This window comes from Alexandromys fortis, unplaced genomic scaffold (genome assembly GCF_014885135.2).
Source record: "Alexandromys fortis isolate MF-2015 unplaced genomic scaffold, M_Fortis_MF-2015_v1.1 scaffold_285, whole genome shotgun sequence".
NCBI lineage: Eukaryota > Metazoa > Chordata > Mammalia > Rodentia > Cricetidae > Alexandromys > Alexandromys fortis.
This window is the reverse complement of record NW_026068191.1, coordinates 1,208,078-1,226,905: the sequence shown is the minus strand read 5'-3', so window position 1 is coordinate 1,226,905 and position 18,828 is coordinate 1,208,078. Positions and strand designations below refer to the sequence as shown.

The 18,828-nt window shown below is 49.6% G+C and overlaps 1 protein-coding gene across 3 annotated transcripts in view; it reads right to left on the bottom strand.

The window, feature by feature from the left end:
- The window catches only part of Tep1 (telomerase associated protein 1), a 42,468-nt gene that overhangs the window by 14,741 nt on the left and 8,899 nt on the right, over positions 1–18,828 (bottom strand). Inside the window, exons 6-33 of one of the 3 annotated variants that reach the window (XM_050129487.1) lie at positions 18,513–18,674; positions 18,136–18,213; positions 16,978–17,102; positions 16,664–16,821; positions 15,831–15,940; positions 14,889–14,979; positions 14,596–14,779; positions 12,561–12,729; positions 11,916–12,074; positions 11,017–11,094; positions 9,873–10,003; positions 9,366–9,425; positions 6,706–6,864; positions 5,927–6,103; positions 5,591–5,711; positions 4,642–4,766; positions 4,296–4,409; positions 4,086–4,203; positions 3,775–3,969; positions 3,498–3,673; positions 3,265–3,421; positions 2,989–3,168; positions 2,492–2,584; positions 1,425–1,557; positions 1,169–1,319; positions 831–964; positions 642–730; positions 287–401 (exon numbers count right to left, since the gene is read on the bottom strand). In XM_050129487.1, the coding sequence (XP_049985444.1) occupies positions 287–401; positions 642–730; positions 831–964; positions 1,169–1,319; positions 1,425–1,557; positions 2,492–2,584; positions 2,989–3,168; positions 3,265–3,421; positions 3,498–3,673; positions 3,775–3,969; positions 4,086–4,203; positions 4,296–4,409; positions 4,642–4,766; positions 5,591–5,711; positions 5,927–6,103; positions 6,706–6,864; positions 9,366–9,425; positions 9,873–10,003; positions 11,017–11,094; positions 11,916–12,074; positions 12,561–12,729; positions 14,596–14,779; positions 14,889–14,979; positions 15,831–15,940; positions 16,664–16,821; positions 16,978–17,102; positions 18,136–18,213; positions 18,513–18,674 (3,742 nt within the window). Of the gene's footprint in view, positions 1–286; positions 402–641; positions 731–830; positions 965–1,168; positions 1,320–1,424; positions 1,558–2,491; positions 2,585–2,988; positions 3,169–3,264; positions 3,422–3,497; positions 3,674–3,774; positions 3,970–4,085; positions 4,204–4,295; positions 4,410–4,641; positions 4,767–5,590; positions 5,712–5,926; positions 6,104–6,705; positions 6,865–9,365; positions 9,426–9,872; positions 10,004–11,016; positions 11,095–11,915; positions 12,075–12,560; positions 12,730–14,595; positions 14,780–14,888; positions 14,980–15,830; positions 16,049–16,663; positions 16,822–16,977; positions 17,103–18,135; positions 18,214–18,512; positions 18,675–18,828 lie in introns of those variants that run through there. The other 2 variants (XM_050129488.1, XM_050129489.1) reach the window with 2 other exon arrangements.

The window sequence follows — 18,828 nt, the reverse complement described above, 5'->3', positions numbered from 1 at the left end:
AAATTATATTGTGTATTTAAAATTCACAATTTAAAAGTCTCAAAGTGTGACCTCTGTACATCACATCAGAAACACCTATTCGAAGCATAAAGCTTTGGCCCTCACTGCAGAACTAGAGAGGTGGAATCTTGTGACCTCAGAATCTGCAATTTTAACCAACTTCCTAGATAATTCACTGTTCAGTCTACCTGAGAGGTCAAAGCAAAAGGGTCCACTAAGAGTCTGTGCTTACACCTGTGGCATTTTCAGAGCTTGTTCCGCCTACCCTTGAGCAGGCTTATCTCACCATAGAGCACATGCGCCTCCAAGAGGTCAGAGATCAGACCCGTTTCCAGATACGCAGCTACCACGTGGAGATTGCTGAGAAACTTTGCAAGGACAGCGTGGTTCCTGCTCTGGAGCTGGGGAGAACATATTGGGCCCATGAGATGAAAGAGCTGGCAAGGAGGACTAGGCCAGTCTTCGAGCGTGCCTATGCAAGCAGGACAGAGAGAGATGGGGGGGGGGAGGACTCGAAGAAGGCAGAGGAGTCTGTAAGGAGACTAGGGACACTGGCGGGACTGGTCAGAGCGGGGAAGAGGAATGAAGGACGGCCCAAGAAGATGTGTGGACTAAGGACTCTATGAGGTGTGGGGACTAACCAGATGGTAAGGTAAATCTTTCAGAGCCTCAGGAGGACAATTTCGGAAGGTGCTGGAGGCATCAGGATCACACATCTTCCAGAGGTGAGCTGCAAGAACAGATGTTGAGAAAGGCTTATCCCTGGCATCTCCTAGGTCTTGGGCTACGGCACAGGGGGTCCTGCCCATGCTGATGTGGGCTGCAATCACCTGCAATGAGGACATGCGCAGTCTTCTCTAGCGCCAGTCTTTTCCCATAGCGACGTTTAACTGCTGTCCTCAGAGGCCCATCAGAGAGGCAGAGCCGGGCACCAGGGCGCTCCACAGGGCCCTCCCCTAGTAAACTGTCCTCGAGAGAAAAGGGGAGAGAAAAGGGAGGAGAAACAGTCACTCAGTGAGCTCACTGGCATTCCCACGGCACAGTGGGAACTGCATGGGCGGCATTCAGGAATCTGGGAGGCAAGTGCTGGGGCGATACTAAAGAATCACAGGATGTCCTAACCGGAGAGGCGATGAGGCTGGTGGGAGCTCAGCTGGGGCAGCATTACCTTCGTAGGCTCTGGACAAGGTAGGCAAACGGACCCAAAGGGTAAGGGCTTCCATTCTGACCAGCAGCCACTGCTTCTTCCCAGCTCTTCATCTCTTTGGGCAAAACCAGCCACGTGCTCAGCACTGCATGCAGCTGGTCCACAGTCAGACCTGGAACCACACAGGGAATCCACCTGCATCATGCACGACCCCCCCTCACACACACCCGGCGATACCTCTGGCTAAGATCTCATCCCCCACCCCCACACCACTGACCACTCCGCGTGGCGTCAAGGGCAGCCAGAGCTCGAGGAAGGACATCCGGGCCATGCTCTTGCTCCAAGGTACTCAGTATGTGCTGCAGCAGCAGTGGCAGAGTGGCAGGCAGCGTTCGTAGCCTGTCAGACACCTGGGGGTGGGGACAGCAAAGGATGCCAGGTGAGGCCTCGAGGTGAGATGGACCTGGGCACGCTTGTGGGGAACCGCCTTGAGGTGGGAAGACCTGCTCACTGTGGGCGGCACCAAGCCCTGGAAGTTGAGGGGAGGGTGTAGAGGACCGGCTCAGCAGTTAAGAGTACTTGTTTCTCTGGCAGAGGACCTGGGGTTTCATTCCCAGACCCACAGCCATCAGTAACTCCAGTTGCAGAGGATCAGATGCCCTCCTCTGACCTGTGCGGGCACCAAGCCTGCACACGGTACATGTACAGGTCAGGCACTCACACATAAAATAAAATGAATAAATCTAACACTTTTTAAAAGTACGGAAGCTAAGCAGCAGCATGCATTCATCCTCCCTTTTCCTGATTCCAGCTCCTCGTGGCTTCCCCGCCATGGTGGGCTACACCGGGGAACTGTGAGGCAGAAGTCCTTACACCCTTAATTAAGGGTGTAAACGCCTTTGCCAGCATTTTCTCACAGCAAAAGGAAGCAAAAGTATGAAAAAGAGTGATTCCAGAGTTTCAAAGGCCAACAGGACTTTATCAGGAGCCTGGATAAGGCCTATTTGCATGATTATTTTAGCCAAGAATTAGGTTTCATTCTGATCATGTCCTGAGAACTTGAGGTATGAAGACCTACCTACTGTGGGTAGCACCATTCCCCCGGCTGATATCCTGCACTGTATTAAAAACCGAAACTGTGTTGAGAACAAGCATTTGTAGCTCTTTGCTTCTGAACTGCGGGTGCAATGAGACCAGCTGCCCCAAGCTCCCGCCACTACGGCAACCCCGCAACAAGGGACTATACACCCGAAATGTGAGCCAAATAAACTCTTCCCTCCTAAGGGGTTTGTGTCGGGGAACGCAGTCCGAGGAAGCTAAGGGCAGTGGACAGGAACGACCAACCTGCTCGTAGAGGGTGAAGAGCCTCAGGTGGTCAGTGACGAGGTGCAGGTACAGTGGCAGGCCCGACCCCCGCTTTACCAACAGCAGCCGCATCTGGAGAGAACCGGAGGATTCAGCGCGGGGACGAGGGAGGTCCACCATAGCTTGCCTCTGCTACGGCGGTGCCTCCCCTGAGAGTCCAATTAAGGGATGAGCACATAGCATCACCACCAAAGGCAGCCCCGCTCCAACTTCCCAGCCAGATCCTGTCAGAAAGACCTCCACGGCTCAGCCCCGCCCACCTTACCCATGATTCCACTCACCCTCCCCAGGGAGACTATTCACCATGGAAAAGTCTGGGTGGTCTTAGGAGAAATCAGAATTATCTTATGAACAATTTCCCCTGGCAGAGAGGTCTGGAGAAATCTACAGAGCAGCCCTAGTGAGGCAGCTACTGGCTTCAGCAGCTGTACCCTTGTGGTGCCCCAATTCACTCTACGTTCCGGTCTGGGTCCAACCTGGTTGTTAAAAGGTGACTCCTCCAGCCGTTTCCCATACAGTGCCAGCTCTTCTCTCACTAACTGAGCCCTCGAAGATGGCACCAAAGGCCCCAAGGCCACCACTGAGGCATCCTGACTTTGCTGAAGGGTCTCTCCCAGGCCCGAGTCGCTAGACACACTCAGCACCAGGTGCACTCGCTGAGAGAAAGGAGCAGCATTAGCCAGGTCCCTCTCCCTGCACCTCCACTGCACCCTCCTCTCCAACTTCCTTCCTCGGCCCGGCCTCACACTCACCCGGGGAAGGGACTTGGGGACCCAATCTGAAGTCAGCTGTCCGTTCTGACCCACCAACTTATCCGCCCCATCGATAATAAGGACCAAGGTCTGACCAGGTTTCAGTGACTGAGCAGATTTGAGGAGCAGCCTTTGCTGCAGTTCCCACACCAGGCCTCTGTAGGTGAGGAGGTCAAGGTCAGAGATGGGGAAGCAGGGAAGGCAGCAGAGCCTACTAATCTCGGGGTACGCACCTGTAAGAACTGGGGAGGGCACTTGGCTCTTGCAGTTTTCGATGCAGGTAGGTACAGAGGCGTCTGAGAAGGTTGAGAGCAAGACACTGGTCGGGGCGGGCTGCAGAAAAGTGGAAGAAAACCACGGGGGGCACGTTGGGCTGGTCGGGAGCCTGTAGCGCTGACACCAGGGATGCCTGCATGGGGCAGGACAAACACGTTTACATTTTAGGATGCACACAGTCTTCCCGCCCTGCCCCTCAGCTCTGCAGCCCTTCCTCCTGCCTGAGATGCCTACCAGGAAGGCAGTCTTCCCCTGTCCTGCCTGCCCAGTCACCAGAATCAGCCTCCCACGGGGCAGCATCAGCTGCTGCACCACGCCCTGCAGAAGGCGTGGCCGCAGAGGACTGGGTGGCTCCTTCAGCTGCTGAAAGCTGGTTTGGATCAAGTCATCATCCAAGATGGATTCCGGCTGCTCCAGCTGGGCCCCAGGCTGAGGGTCACAGGTCACAGTTATGTTCTCATGCTGCTCAGGGCTCAGGGCCTCCACCCGCTTGCTTCCCACCCAGGACGACCACGCTGACTCCCGTCATGGGCACGCCTGCTGACCTGCAGGTAAAGCTTCTGGATCACGGTCCACACATCCTGGAGAACCAGCTGTCCAAACTCCTCCAGGCCCCCAGTATAGGGCCGGCCAGCAGCCACACCTCCCCATTCACAGGAATACCTGTAGGCAAAGTAGACATAAGCAGTCAGAGGATGCCTGGCTCACCTCATCACACCTCACCTGGATAGGTGCCTCCACCCCCCTCAGCTCACCTGCGACAGGTAACTTCTTTCTGTTCGTGTAGGTATCTCCTCAGTTCTGAGACCCGATGTGCAGTCTCTTCCGACTCAGAAATAAAGTCAGGTTTCCAGGCATCTGGCACAGAGCTGACCACCAAAGACACCCAGGGGTGGGGCAAGATTCAGAGCCTAGCCTCTGGAACCAGCCATGGGATAAGGCTCTGGCTCCCCGAAACTCTGCCCTCAGTTTGAGATCTGACTTGAAGTGGCAAAGACAGACTCTCAGAGGCCTCCTTCAGCACTGGGTGCTGGGGGCTGAGGACTGGGCCTGCCCGGCTCTCTGGGAAGGGAAATTTGGCTGGGTAGCAAGAGAAGGTACCTGAGGAATCCAGGGTCTCGGAAGTAGACAAGAGCTTGAGCTGAGGGCTGCAAGCGTCGGCTACGATTCAGGAACTGCATCACTTCCATCTCTGTCACTGACCGCCCTGAGGGGTACTGCTGGGCCTACGTGAAGAAGGAAGACATGGTCAATCCATCTCTGGAAGGCTTCAAATGCCCGAGATCACCCTTATCTCAGGAAACTTGTGTCCTTCCCGCAGACACAGGCAGTAAAATGTAGTTACCAACTAACAGTTACCAAAGTGATTGGCATGTACTGGGTATTTTAAAATACATTTCCCCTTCCTGTTGGAGACTGAATTCAGAATTTTACATATGGTAGGCAAGTAAGCTATATTCCCAGATGGTGTGTGTGTATGTATGAGACAGGGTCTCACTACTCTGGCTGGCCTGAAACTCACTCTACAGACCAGGCTGGCCTTGAACTCACAGAAATCCTTCCTCTGACTCCCTGGTGCTGGAATTGAAGGCGCATACCACCACGTTCCACTTCCCTGACATTTTTCATTATATTCTGAGATAAGGGATAAGGACACCTGGTTGTCCAGGATGGCCTGGAACTCCTGACCTGTCTACCCAATCTCAGGCATACATAACTACACCCAGCTAAATAAAATTCTAATAGTAACATTGAAATGTAGATATTGTTTCTATTTAATGTGTTAAAACTGAGACTAATTAAGATCACTCTGTTTCTAAAAAGTTACAGAACCTACAAATGTCCAAAGGGAAGGCAGAACCAGACTTGTCTGACGGCAGAAGCTAAGCAGACCCTCTGAGAACCCAGGCCAAAGCTCCTTCCCAAAGAAACTGCTTTATCTAGACTACGGCCTTGTAGCGTCTTCTGCTTGTGCTTCACTCCAATGTCCCCTCAAGCTGGCTTTCCCCCACTGTTTCTTCCCCAGCCACTCCAACCTCGCCTGTCTTACCCAGTGGAAGTGAGGATGGTCAGGTAGGTCATAGCTGGGGGGGATGTAGCCATAGCGGGAGCCCAGAATCCCCACAAACAGCTGTGAGTTCTCCACCTCCCCAAGGCACACTTCCAGTTGTCTGTGGGGACAGGAAGAAGTCACTGGCTGCAGTTCCAAGCAATCCAGGCAAAAATACAGAGGAGGAAGGGCCCTGACTCATTCGGGCAAAGTGGACACCAACTCTTGTTGGTGTGTAAAGGGCAAAGCTTGTTCTTGCAGTCCCACCACGATTTCTTGAGTTCATGCTCGGCCCTCTCATCCCTGACCCAGCCTCTCTTCCCTGTGGCCCTGTACCTGTTCCTCCTGGTCTCTTCTTCAGTGACACCCCAGCGCAGGTCAATGGCATGGAGACTGATGCGGTGGGGGAAGGCTCGGGCCTGCAGTGCTGGCAGCACAGACCTCATCAGCAGGTCTCGCTCCCCATGCATGTCTCGGAAAGTGGATGAAATGAAAAGCCGGATGTTGCGCCACCTGGGGGAACGGGGAGGATTGGGTTCGACCTAGGAACCAGTCCCCACCTTAAGTCCACGGCCATAAAAGCGCAATCACCCTTCTGCACTTGATACAAACCCCACAACAGACAGCAGAAGGATGCCTGTCTTACAGGGCTCCGGAGAATAACCTCGCTGTGGGATCAACTCAGATACCTGAGATTTGAGCCCCACACGCCTCTTCTCTGACGTTCCTCTCTCTTCAGAAAACCATTACTCCAGTCACTACTTGACCAGTGCAATACTTGAAGGCAAACTTTAACCTTATCCTTAACTATATCTTTAAGGAATTAAACAACCAATCTAAGCTATCGTTTGGCAAAGCCCGTGTGAAAAGCCCGAACTTGTGCTCTAAAGCCCTGGAGTCCGCTGCCTTCCCTGCATTCAAACATTGCTGTTTTCTAGTAAAGCAAGGAATAGTTCCCAATCTGACAGTTTCCAGGAAGCCCTTGCATGGGGAGGAGAACAATTACCTTCCTTAGTAAACACAACAAATGCCACCTTAGCAAAGAGAGTGGCAGTCACAGTATTTCTCCAGGTGCTGATGGCCACCCTCCCAGTGGACATAGAACCTTGACTGACCCATGCTGGGAAACAGGGCCCAAGGGGCCTGGGATGTCCTCCTCCAGGGGCCGGAGAGACAAGGCCTGTGTTTTTCCTGGGAGCGGGGGAATCTTGAATACTTTATCTAGTTGGCCCACATGATCCAGAAGACGAGAGGCCCCATGCTCTGCAATGAACCTAACAAAAGCGTAATGAGAATACAACATTAGAGTTCAGAACCAGGAAGGTGTCCCAAGAGAAACAGGACTGAAGACATGCCTGCCCAGTTCTGTGGTGCCCCTTAGGAAGACAGACACAAAGCAGGCCTCATAGTTCATGTCCACCATTTTCAACCTCAGCTAGGAGGACCACAGGTTGAGGTCAGCCTGGGGCCACATAATGAGACCCCCATCTCAAAAGAGTAGCCAACAAAACAGATAACCACAAGCTGGGAAAGCACACTTGAAAATAAATGAGAGAGACAAAGGGAGACCCAGCCCAGCCCACCCACTGTGCACAGCGACCTTAGGATCCCTGTTAGAACACTGGATCCCACCCACTGTGCACAGCGACCTTAGGATCCCTGTTAGAACACTGGATCCCACCCACTGTGCACAGCCACCTTAGGATCCCTGTTAGAACACTGATCCCACCCACTGTGCATGGTGATCTTAAGGTCCCTGTTAGAAAGCTGGGTTAAGTTACAGAGTAAAACCTTCTCCATCTTGGGTGATCAGATCTGTACCGACTACAAAAGCTGCCCACTGCTCGAGGCGTCCCAATATGAGCTGAAGGGATGGTGGCAGCCAGAGAAAGCATAAAGCCAGGGAACAAACACAAAGGTTAGACTCCTTGCAGGTCTTCCACCACCCACAAGTCCACATGGATGTGCCCATCTGTTGACATCCTCTTCTAGCCTTGGCCACAGGCACACACATAGTACATAGACACTTATGTACATATGCACATATACACAAAGCACATATATGCATAGCACATAGACACACATAGTACATATATACACACACATAGTACATAGACACATATGCACATATACACATATACACAAAGCACATATGCACATATATACACACATAGTACATATATACATACACATGTACATAGACACATATGCACATATACACAGCATATATACATATACACACATAGTATATACATACACACACATAGTACATATATACACACATACATAGACACATATGCACATATACACAAAGCATATATGCACATATACACAGCACATATACATATGCACACATAGTATATATACACATACATATAGTACATATATACACACATACATAGACACATATGCACATATACACAAAGCACATATGCACATATACACAGCACATATACATATACACACATAGTATATATACACACACATAGTATATATATACACACATAGTACATATATACACACACATAGCACATATACACATATGCCACAAAACACTCAATCATAAAATAAAAATAAGTAATGCCATTTCCTATATCTCTTTTCCTTTTCCCTTGTTTGTTTGTCCTGGTTTTTTGTTTTTTGAGACAGAGTCTCCTTATGCAGCCTTGGCCGTCCTAGAACTCACTATGTAGACCACGCTGACCTCAAACTCATGAGATCCAAATGGTGGGATAAAAGTTGCACCACCACACTCGGCTGTCCTTTGCTTTTTAAAAATACTTTTTAAAGTTTCGATTATGTGTTTGTGTATCTGTCTCCACATGGCTGCCTAAACAAGAGCTGAGGAAGTGCAACACCATCAGACACACTAACGTGGGTTGTCTCACTGGCCCATCCTAAACAAAAAGGAACTGAGAGTAGGAGAGAGTCTTCCCCGGGGACAATGGTCAGACCTGCATGCAACAATACACACAAATAACACCAAACAAACTGAGCAAACTGTATTCATATATTTATGCGTGTGTGTATGTGTGTGTGCGCGCATGTGTGCGTGTGCATGTATGTGAATGTGTATATGTGTATGTGTGTGTGCGTGTGTGTATATGTGTATGTGTGTATGTATATATATGTGTGTGTGTGTATATGTGTATGTATGTATATATATGTGTGTGGGGGTGTGAATAACAAAGAAAAAGAGACTATGAATTTTAGAGGAAGCAAGAAGAACAGGACATGGGAGGAGTTGGAGAAATAAAAGAGAAGGGGAAAGTGATACAATTATAATTTAATTTCAAAAGCTAAAAACAACAAGGAAATAAATAAGGCTATGAGTGACAAAAATTCAAACATAAGATAAAATAGGAAACTGGAAAGATCTCATTTTTTAAGAAAAACATTGTGTGTGTGTGTGTGTGTGTGTGTGTCTATGGGTGTGTGAGCATAAATGTAGTGTCCGTAGAGACCAGAGGCTCCAAACCTCCTCGAGCTGCAGGCAGCGACTGGATCCCTCTGGAGCTGGAGTTTCGGATGTTATGAACCACCTGGAATGGGGACTGGGAACCAAACCTATGCCCTCTGCAAGTGCAGTGCTCTTAGCCAGCTCCAGTCCTCAGGACCACTCTTCCTCCCTCTCACTGAGTGTCGCACAGAGCACTCCCTAGCCAGGAGACAGAGGCTGTGAGGGCACGCAGGCGTAAGTCAGCGAAGGCTGGCGTCCCTGTCACAGTGTTGCTGACGACCCCTGGCATCTGCCCCAAGCCCATTCTGTACTCACTTCAGTATTCCATCAGTGCAGCCTGAGAGGGTCACATCATTGGGATTCAAGTTTGGTGAGCTGGCAAAAGAAGACACAGTCACTAAACACCAAGATCGATGCCTGGAACCAGGTGTGGTGGCTCACACCTGCAATCCCAGTACCTGCCCTACGAAGACAGGAAGATAGCAAGCTCAAGACCAGCCTAGGCTACACACCTAAACTATTTCCCAATACCTTAAGATATACACTTCATCTCTGTATAATAGATTTGTGACCTATAACCATATCATTGGGGCACCCAATCTGGTCTCTAATAAAATTATGTGTCAAAGCTCTGGGTCCAGCTTCCAATAGCACTAAGGAGTAAAAAGACTTCAAAGAAAGTCCTAGAAACTCAAGTTCTGTAGAATAATAAAGCAAGAAGACGAGAGAAGGGGAGTATCAAGTAAGTGAGACTTTGGAGGAGCTACAGGAACTACAGATCACTGCCTGCAGACACTGGACAAGAACGAGCGGCATCCTTACATGTACTGTGTCTTCTGTAGGAGGACACCAACGAAGAGGCACTTGGGATTCACATGCTGCCAGATCATCTCTTTGGCTACATTCAGCACATCGGTATCCATCGTTCCACCAAACAGGATGACCCTGTCAACCTGTAAGATGAAAGGAGGAGGCTGAAACCCGAGAACGAAGCTAGAAGAGGCCTGCGTGAGCTCAGAGCAGCAAGATGTCTAAAGAGCGAAGGGGAAAGGAAACTGCTTAGGAAGGACACCGCTGCACCGCAGCTTAAGGTAGCGACAGAGTAAGGACACAGGGATGGTAAGAAAATAAAGAGGGGGTGGGCAGCGTTCTGTAGCTCATTCCAGCTCAGGAGAGACGACTACTCATTTTGTGAGCCAGTTTTGTCTGCTTGGTTTGGGGTTTTTGTTTTGTTTTTCTGAGACAGGGTCTTTCTATGTAGCCTTGGCTGTCTTGGAGTTCACTGTGTACAGCAGCCTTGAACTCACGGAGATCCTCCTGCCTCTGCTGGGATTAAAGGTGTATGCCATCATACACTCTGAGAGTCTGTTCTTAAGCTTGGCTATTTTATATTTATTGGTGTGGGCCCTGAGCATACTAAGCTAAGTATGTCCTCTACATGTCCAGTCAACATGGCCGTTTTAAGCATTCAGTTTGATAAATAAAGGGCTGTGAGTACAGTTCAAGGTTAAGCACTTGCCCAGACTCTGGTCCTCAGCACTACAGTATGTCTATTATTTACATTCTCAAAATGCATCGCCTAATCACCTCACTACATTTCGCTATTATCTCGGTTCTGTGGATTCACTGCAACGACAACCAGCTGAGCATTTCTGCGCAGCTCTGTATGTAACTACACAGTGCAGGGCCGCTGAACTACGGGAACCATTGTTAAACAACCCTCTATCATTAAAGCTTCATCAGCACAACCTTGTCTGAGGGACTACACTGAGCAGTGAGCTGATGAGGACACTTCAGAGCATGAAATGTCGTGTTGAAGGGTCAAGAACTGAGAAGCAACCAGACAGCTATCTGTAACTGGGGAGGTGGAGGCAGGAGGATGAGGTGCGGAAGACACATACGTGAAGAACAGGTTGTGGAAGAACTGCTAAAACGGAGAGTTTCACGGGAACTGAGCAGGACTCACGGGGGTTCTCTGGACAGCCAGAGACAGCAAGTACTTCTCAAAAGTGTACACGGACCAATCATGGTTTTCCTCCAACTCCTGATGGAAAGAAACCTGGGTTAGAAGGTCGTACCCAAGGTGTCAGTGCTCAGCTGCTGGAATCTGATCCCATGGAATTGGGATCTAGGCCATGGTATTATTGGCAGGTGAGGCCCAGAGAGATGGCCTCGTCTGTCAGGGAAGCCCTCTTGGTATCTGAGGTATCTCTGCAAAGATGGTTGTGAAAACCTGAACCTGAACCATAGCTTCCTCTCTAGTGTGTTTCAGGATGCAGCCCTTTCCTTCCACATGTATTTTCCACACCCCGCGTGCCATGAGATCCTCTCCAGAGTCAGCCAATGCCAGTGCCAGCCTCGGGCCTGAGAGCGGGAGAAGATAAACATCTTCCCTCTATAAAGTGAGCTTGCCTCCAGCATTTCATTATGGCAATGACAGACTAATATAATTAGTTTTTTTTAAAAAAAAAAAAAAGTAGTGTCGATTTGCTTGAGAAATCTTCAAAGTTATGTATAGCTGTGATTCTTTTTACTTTTTCTTTCCCGAGACAGGGTCTCTCTATGAAGTCCTAACTAGTCTGGAACTCGCTATATAGGTCAGGCTGGCACTGAACTCACAGAGATCAGCCTGCCTCTGCTTCTCAAGTGCTGGGTTAAAGGCGTGTGCCGCCATGCCCAGCATATATGCCCAGAAACAGCTTCGCATCCCAGGCTGGCCTCACGCTTGCGGTTATCCTGCCCTGCTCCTGCTCTCTGAGCGCTGGTCGAAGGCACTCACTCTGGCACCCGGCTCCCTGACTATCTGAAACGCTCTCGGGCTTGGGTCATTGGCTCGTTTCTGGGTAGCAGGGGTGCTTTTCTGACCTGGACTTGAGCCTGGAGTTTGATGGCGGTTTTCAGGATACCTTCATCTGTCTCAAGGACTGGTATCTTCATTGCTCCTCTTCCACACAACAAGACAGTCGCCTGCTCTGCCCGAGCCACCATCATCCCAATCAACAGCAGCACGTAGTTCAGGGGAGGCTGGCGGGGCAAAGCATCATCATGAAACCAAACTTTAGAACCCACGCTTGCATAGCCAGCTTTTGAAGCCAAACTCCTGGTTTGGAGAAATGGGGAAAGGAGTGTGGGTCTCTCAGGAGACGCCAGCTTCAATAGCCCTCTGGGAGAACTGACTTGGGGGGAGCAGGAGGCCGTCAGAATCCTTGCCCAAGTCAATACGGGGAAACAGCAAAGTGAATTGGATACACTTGTGACAGAATTTAGAGACCGTTCTTAGCCAGCTGAACTTGAATGCTAGCATTATGAGGCCTAAGCAAGACTGACTAAAACTGTCCCAGGGAACCAATAACTGGCACTCGGAAGCAAATCCTCGCCACTTCTTTCAGCCCGTGTGGCTCTCGGAGAACCAGGGGGAAGCCAGATCCTCTCAAGTCCCTGTGTCCTGCCAGCCCCATGGAAGATGTTGTTTGTTTGTTTGGTTGGTTGTTTGGTTGTTTTTTTATTTACCCCTTGTGAGTGACTCTTGGGACAGAGCCTATTAGCGTTTGCATCTGTGAGATAGACCAAGAGGGTCCGGCCTGGTAGTGGGGCTAGGTTGTGCTTCACAGAAAGGTTGACAGCCGTTTCCAGGGCCTGGCGATACCGCTCCAGCAACTGAACATCACAATTCCACCGCCTACAGCAAGAAAAGACACAGACACGGGTCTCAGCAGCTCATCAGTCTGCCTGGGGCTCTGAAAGACGACAATTTGCTGCGCTCTCTCCCTCCCCCAGCACTGCCTGTCCTTCCTCGCCCACCTCCACGGCTGCCACAGAAGTTCCTCTTCTCCCCAGGAATGGGAGCCATTGCTGAAATCACCTGTCATGCTCAGCTGTACTTGCTTCAAGAGACACGGCTTAACTGCTACAACTTTATTAGGGGGCATTAATTTTTCAAAATCATTTTACTATTTTGTGTGTATGAGTGCTTTGCATACATGTTGTCTGTGCACTATCTATGTGCAAAGTCTGCAGAGGCCTGGAAATGGTACCAGATCCCCTGAGGATGGAGCTAAAGACAGCTGTGAGCTACCACGTGGTGGGTGAGGTTCAAACCCAGATTTTCTTTTTCTTTTTTCTTCTTTCTTTCCTTTCCTTTCTTTTCTTTCCTATGTTGTCCTAGAACTCACTCTGTAGTCCAGGCTGGCCTCGAACTCACAGAGATCCACCTGCCTCTGCCTCCTGAGTGCTGGGATTAAAGGCGTGCACCACCACCACCCAACTTCAAACCCAGATTTTCTGAAAAGCATCCACTGTTCTTTTCTTTAAAATTTTAATTTGTAGTTTGATTTCGCTGTTGTTTTGTTGTTTCCTTTTATTAAAAATGGATTTTTTTCTTCACATAATATAACTATGGTTTCCCCTGCCTCCACTCTTTCCAGGTCCTCTCCACCTCCCTTCCCTCCAGATCCATTCCCTTTCTGTCTATTAAAGAACAGGCTTCTAAGAGATAAGAAGAAAATAAAATATAAGATGAAACAAGAACTAACTCACCAAAGTTGCACAAGACAGACAGAAGGAAAACAGCCTAAGAAAAGGTGCAAGAACCAGAGACCCACCTGTTCACACACTCAGGAATCCCACAAAAACACTAAGCTAGAACCATAATGTAAGCGCAGAGGACCTGTGCAGACCCGTGCAGGTTCTGTGCAGGCTGCCTCGGTCTCTGGGAGTTCAGATGAGCTTTGCTCACGTTGATTCAGAAGGCCTTGTTTTCTTGGTGTGCTCCATGCTCTCTGACACTTACACTCTTTCTGCTTCCTTTCCTGTGGGGTTCCCTGCTCTGTGGGGTGTGTTCCTACCCACTGAGCCATCCGTCGCTCTAGTCATGGGGGTTTTATTTTCTAGATAAGCTCTCATCTAGACCAGATGGCCCTCATATTGCTGATCCTCGGGCCTCCACCTCCCAGTGCAGATGAGGGAATCACTTTTTAGATTTCCAGGTAATAAATACAACAGAATGACAGAAAACTCATTCTCCAACTGCCAATAGCACGGTCTGGCTAAGGCAAAAATCGTCAATGAAAAAGCCATCAACTACACCAAGGAGTTTGGCTGAATCTGCTGGCACACAACTGTGACCTCAGTACTGAGTCTGAGGCAGGAGGCTGCACACCTGAGACCAGTTGACACAAGGTCAAGGCCAGCCTAGTCCACATCAAGAGACTCTGTCTCAGGCTAGAGAGATGGCTCAGTGACTAAGAGTGTGTACTGCTCTTGCTAAAGACCCAAGGTCAAGCCCCCGACTCCCCACAACCCGCATCAGGTGGTTCTCACCCACTTCTAACTCAGCATGCAGCAAGAGATGATACACAGTCAGATTCCATCTGAGCCAATGAGATCGTCCCAAGCAACAAAGAGGAAGCTGGAAAAGTTTGGGTTTCGTAATTCTCATAGAATGAAGTTCAATGTAAGTTCTAGCGACTGGGTTGTAGTGTAAAAGTGACAGGAACCCAGTGGGCTCCGCAGCCTGTCCCCGAGTTCCCAGCTGGCAAGCACAGACCTGGCCTTGTGCAGCCTCAGCTTCTCCCGCTTGAGTTGCTCGTACATCACAGGTATGGTCATGGCCGCCCGAAGCTGCCGACGCGTCAGGGCGCATAGGTAACTCTGAACAGCGCGCCTCCTGATAGTTTTTGGGTTTCTGATCACTCGCCTCATCAGCGTTGTATTGGAAGGGAAGGGCAATGCTGTGTGTGACAGGAAAACACCCACATCAAGCAACTTCTGTTAGCTCAGTATTCTAACCCCTGTCCTTAGGGCTGGAGAGGGAAACGGCAGTCGGGAGAGAAAGAATACCTTTATTTCTGAGTTGGGCCTCAAGTTTATCGATAGAATCATGAGCATTAAGGAATCTGAATGGAAACTGCCGACTGTGGACCACAGATTTCTGAAAAAGAAGAACCGTGAACAGAGGACCAGGGAAGACGAGGGCTGTGGGGCCTGGAAGACTCGGGAAGATGAGGGCCCTGGGGCCTGCAGGGCCAGGACTATGAAGCAGTAACTCTACTAGGCTTGTAGAAAGGTAAAAAGAGAAAAATAGATCTCAAGAAGGAACAGGGAAAAGAAAAGAAAAGAAATGTATGAAAAGAGGTTAAAAAGAGGATGTAACAGGAGCCCCACTTCTTTCCTTTTATTTTTTTATCATTTATTTATGTATTTTGGTTTCTCAAGATAGGGTTTCTCTGTGTATTGTCCTGGAACTCACTCTGTAGACCAGGCTGGCCTTGAACTCACAGAGATCCATTTGTCTCTGCATCTGGAATGCTGGGATTAAAGACATGCACCACCACTGCCTGGCTTCTTTTTATTTTTTTAATTAAAAAATATTTTATGTGTATGGTATATATGCATAGCACATGTGTGCAGTACCTAGAGAGGCCAGAAGAGGGCACCAGATCCCCTTGAAATGGAGTCACAGATGCCTGTGAGCAGCCGTGTTGGTGCAGGGACTCCAATCCAGGTCCTCTGGAAGAGCAGCAGTGTTCTTACCTCTTCAAGCCATCGTTCCAGCCCCAGAGCTGCCCCCGAAGTGAGCTAATTCATAGGTGGGAACCTTTCTGCATGGTTTTGAGTTTACAGGGTAATCACAACAGTTATTACTCTCCATTGTAAACTCCTGGCCCTGTCCTCCCTAGCATATCCGTGCTTCCGTACCGATTACACCCCACACAGAAAGCAGCCAGCAGCCATGACCGCTCTCAGCCATGCTGAGACGCAGCAGCCCCTGCCCACACTCACCTCATGTTGGAGTCTCTGCAGAACGAGCTCATGGTGGCGGGCACTGATCCCGGTGCGCAGCAGGTTACACAGGTTCCGGAGCATGGCCATGAAGGGGAGTTTCCCGTTGTCTTCGGACATGGGGGACAGGACACAAACTTGCAACCACAGTGGAAACACAGAGCCACAGAAGCTCAAACTGGAGAGTGCATTATGTTCTGCTCAACACACTGAGCAGCCTGAAGCGGACGGTAAAATTTAAGGAACTCTGCTTACGGCGTAGCTGTTTCAGGAACAACGTGGGTCGCTACCCATCGGCCCCAGCTGTGGCCCAGCTAGTAAAGTGCACCCCCGTTTTCTTCACCCACCTGACGGAAGGTGACAGCTGACTACTGCAAGTTGTGCTTTGACCTTCCACACAGCCCCTCTGTGTAGCCCTGACTGTCCTGGAACTCGCTCTGTGGACCAGACTGGCCTCAAACTCAGAGATCCACTTGCCCTTGCCTCCTGAGTTCTGGGATTAAAGGTGTGCCACCACCACCTGGCTTTTTTCTTTTTAAAATTATTTTGATTCGTGTACATGTGTGTGTCTGTGTGGAAGCATACTCCATTGCAGATGGCTGTGAGCCACCCTGTGGTTGCTGGGAATTGAACTCAGGACCTTTGGAAGAACAAGCAGTGCTCTTAATTGTTAAGCAGCAGTATAGTAAATAGCAAAGCTCAAAATTCCAATCATTTTTGGTTATGCAAGTTAGATGCACCATTTTTTGTGGAACTTTTCGACACAGGATCCACGATACCAGAAGCACGAATGGGGAAGAGCGGAAAGGAAGACAGTGGCCAAGGCCGCCTACCTATGAGCTCCTCCCAGACACCAGCTTTGTTCCCCCGCAAGCTCAGCTCCCTCTCCCAGGTCTCTGGCCTTCGGACCTTCATCCGCTGCCCGGCTCTGCTAGAATCCCACGGCCCGGGGAGGTGACTCCGAGAAAAGAGCTCTAGGGTGGACGGGTACCTGGGAGAAGAAAGACGGTTCCATGGTTTCAAACGAGCCAAAGTTTGGCTCACAGGACTGTCTGCCTAAACCCATACTGCTGGGACTGCCACAATCAGGGACATGAAAGACAGGGATGATCACGTCCATGCCTGTGTCTGAAACACGGGGTCTCACCTGTAGCCCAGCAGGGCCTGGACATGCTGTGCGGGCTCATGGATATGCAGCCTCTCTACCAACTTCTTCAGGGTGAACCTTGGCAGACTTTTCCCCTCTGGCACTGCACTGTAAGCTGCTTCAAACTGTGGACACAGCCCAAGCACCATGGTGTTAGCTTCATCCACGATTATGGGGATCAGAAATAAAAGCCATACCATATCAGGAAGTAAAGCATAAAATGATTATATTCTGAGGTGATTTCATTCTCCAAAACTGATTTGACAAAGATCAAAAGCAGCAAGGAAAGCCCTGCGGGGAGGAAGGAGCTCCCAAGGGCAGAGCTGCAACCAAACACTGCAGCAGGAGCAGCTCCTACAGCCTCAGCCACGTGGGAGGCCACGGCAAAAAACTGTACAGCAGATCCCGAGCATGCAAAACAGCGTGGCAACACAGTAGGTGATCTCAAACAGAAAAAGAAATAAACGTTAGTAGTTCTTTGGGTTCCAAAAGATAAGAAAGGGGAAAAACAGACAACGGATTTCTGGGGGTCCCTGTGTTTTATTCACTTAAGATTGAACTATCAGGGTTACTAGGGGGCGATGGTTTATAAAACAAGCAAGGCAGGGAATGAGAACAGAGAACATCCTTGTTCTCTCAGAGAAGGAATAAGAAGGCATCTCTTATCTATATCATAAGCCTATAAGAGTGGTAGCATCTGTTTGTTTTGAAAACTTTCTGTGAGGGGCTAGAACACTGATTGCTCTTCCAGAGGACCTGGTTCAGTTCCCAGCACCCACAGAGTGACTCACAATGTTTATAACTCTAATCCCAGGGGGTCTGAGGCCCTCTTCTTGCCTCCAAGAGCACCAGGCACACACATGCATGCAGACAAAACACCAGCACCATAAAACAAATAAATAAAAATAAAAAACCTTCATTTGTCTAACTAAATATATCAGCTGTCAATAAAGTATAACAACAATGACAAAGATGCAAAAAAAAAAAATCCCTTCCCTTTATCCTCTGAACCAAACCTCATTAGCACAACTGAGCCTCCCCGGGTAGGGATAAGTAAGTGTCCTATTTATGGGGATTTCTAAATTAATGGGATTCTATTTCTAAATGCAGTTTCAGAGGCAATTGTACATACGTACAAACAACTCCCAAGTGACTCACCGCGATCTGTTCATCTCTAAGGGGCCAAAGGCTCTTTGGAAAACATTTCCCTTGCTCTGAAAGCGGTCGTTCTGTTTTCTGTGGGGACAGGAGAAACAGTTTCAAACAGGGAAACAGAAGTTGCCCCTGCAGATTCCCATTCCAGCAGTCCTGAAAGAGTCTCTACTAAACAGGAAGTGATTTCACAGAGGTGACCCTGTTCTTTCTTGTCCTGAGCCCCACAGAGGTCATCTGGGCCTCCCTGGCTCCTTTGCTTTCTGATGTGTGAACATGTCAGATACTTCCGTGTGGGTGCCCCCAAGCCCACCATGTTCTTTTATCCTTCCCTTCCCAGAGAAAAGGGGCTGTGACTGCCCAGGGCTGAGGCAAATACTGACTTGGGGACGGGGTGGCTGGCGGGAACGTTTCTTGGATCGGTGTTTCCGTGGATTGTACTTCGCTAGCTGGTACTCATCAAACTGGGCAAATTTGTCGGTCATGGCAGCACGGAGACAGGCAGGTAGGGGCACCAGCTTCTCATCCCCTCCTGCCAGGCTCTGCTGAGGAAAGAGGAGGTCAGCAGAAGAGAGAGCCAACCTCCCACCGCTAACACACACACACACACACACACACACACCACAACAGAGGAGATCAGCAGAAGAGAGAGCCAACCTCCTACCACTAACACACACACACACACACACACACACACAC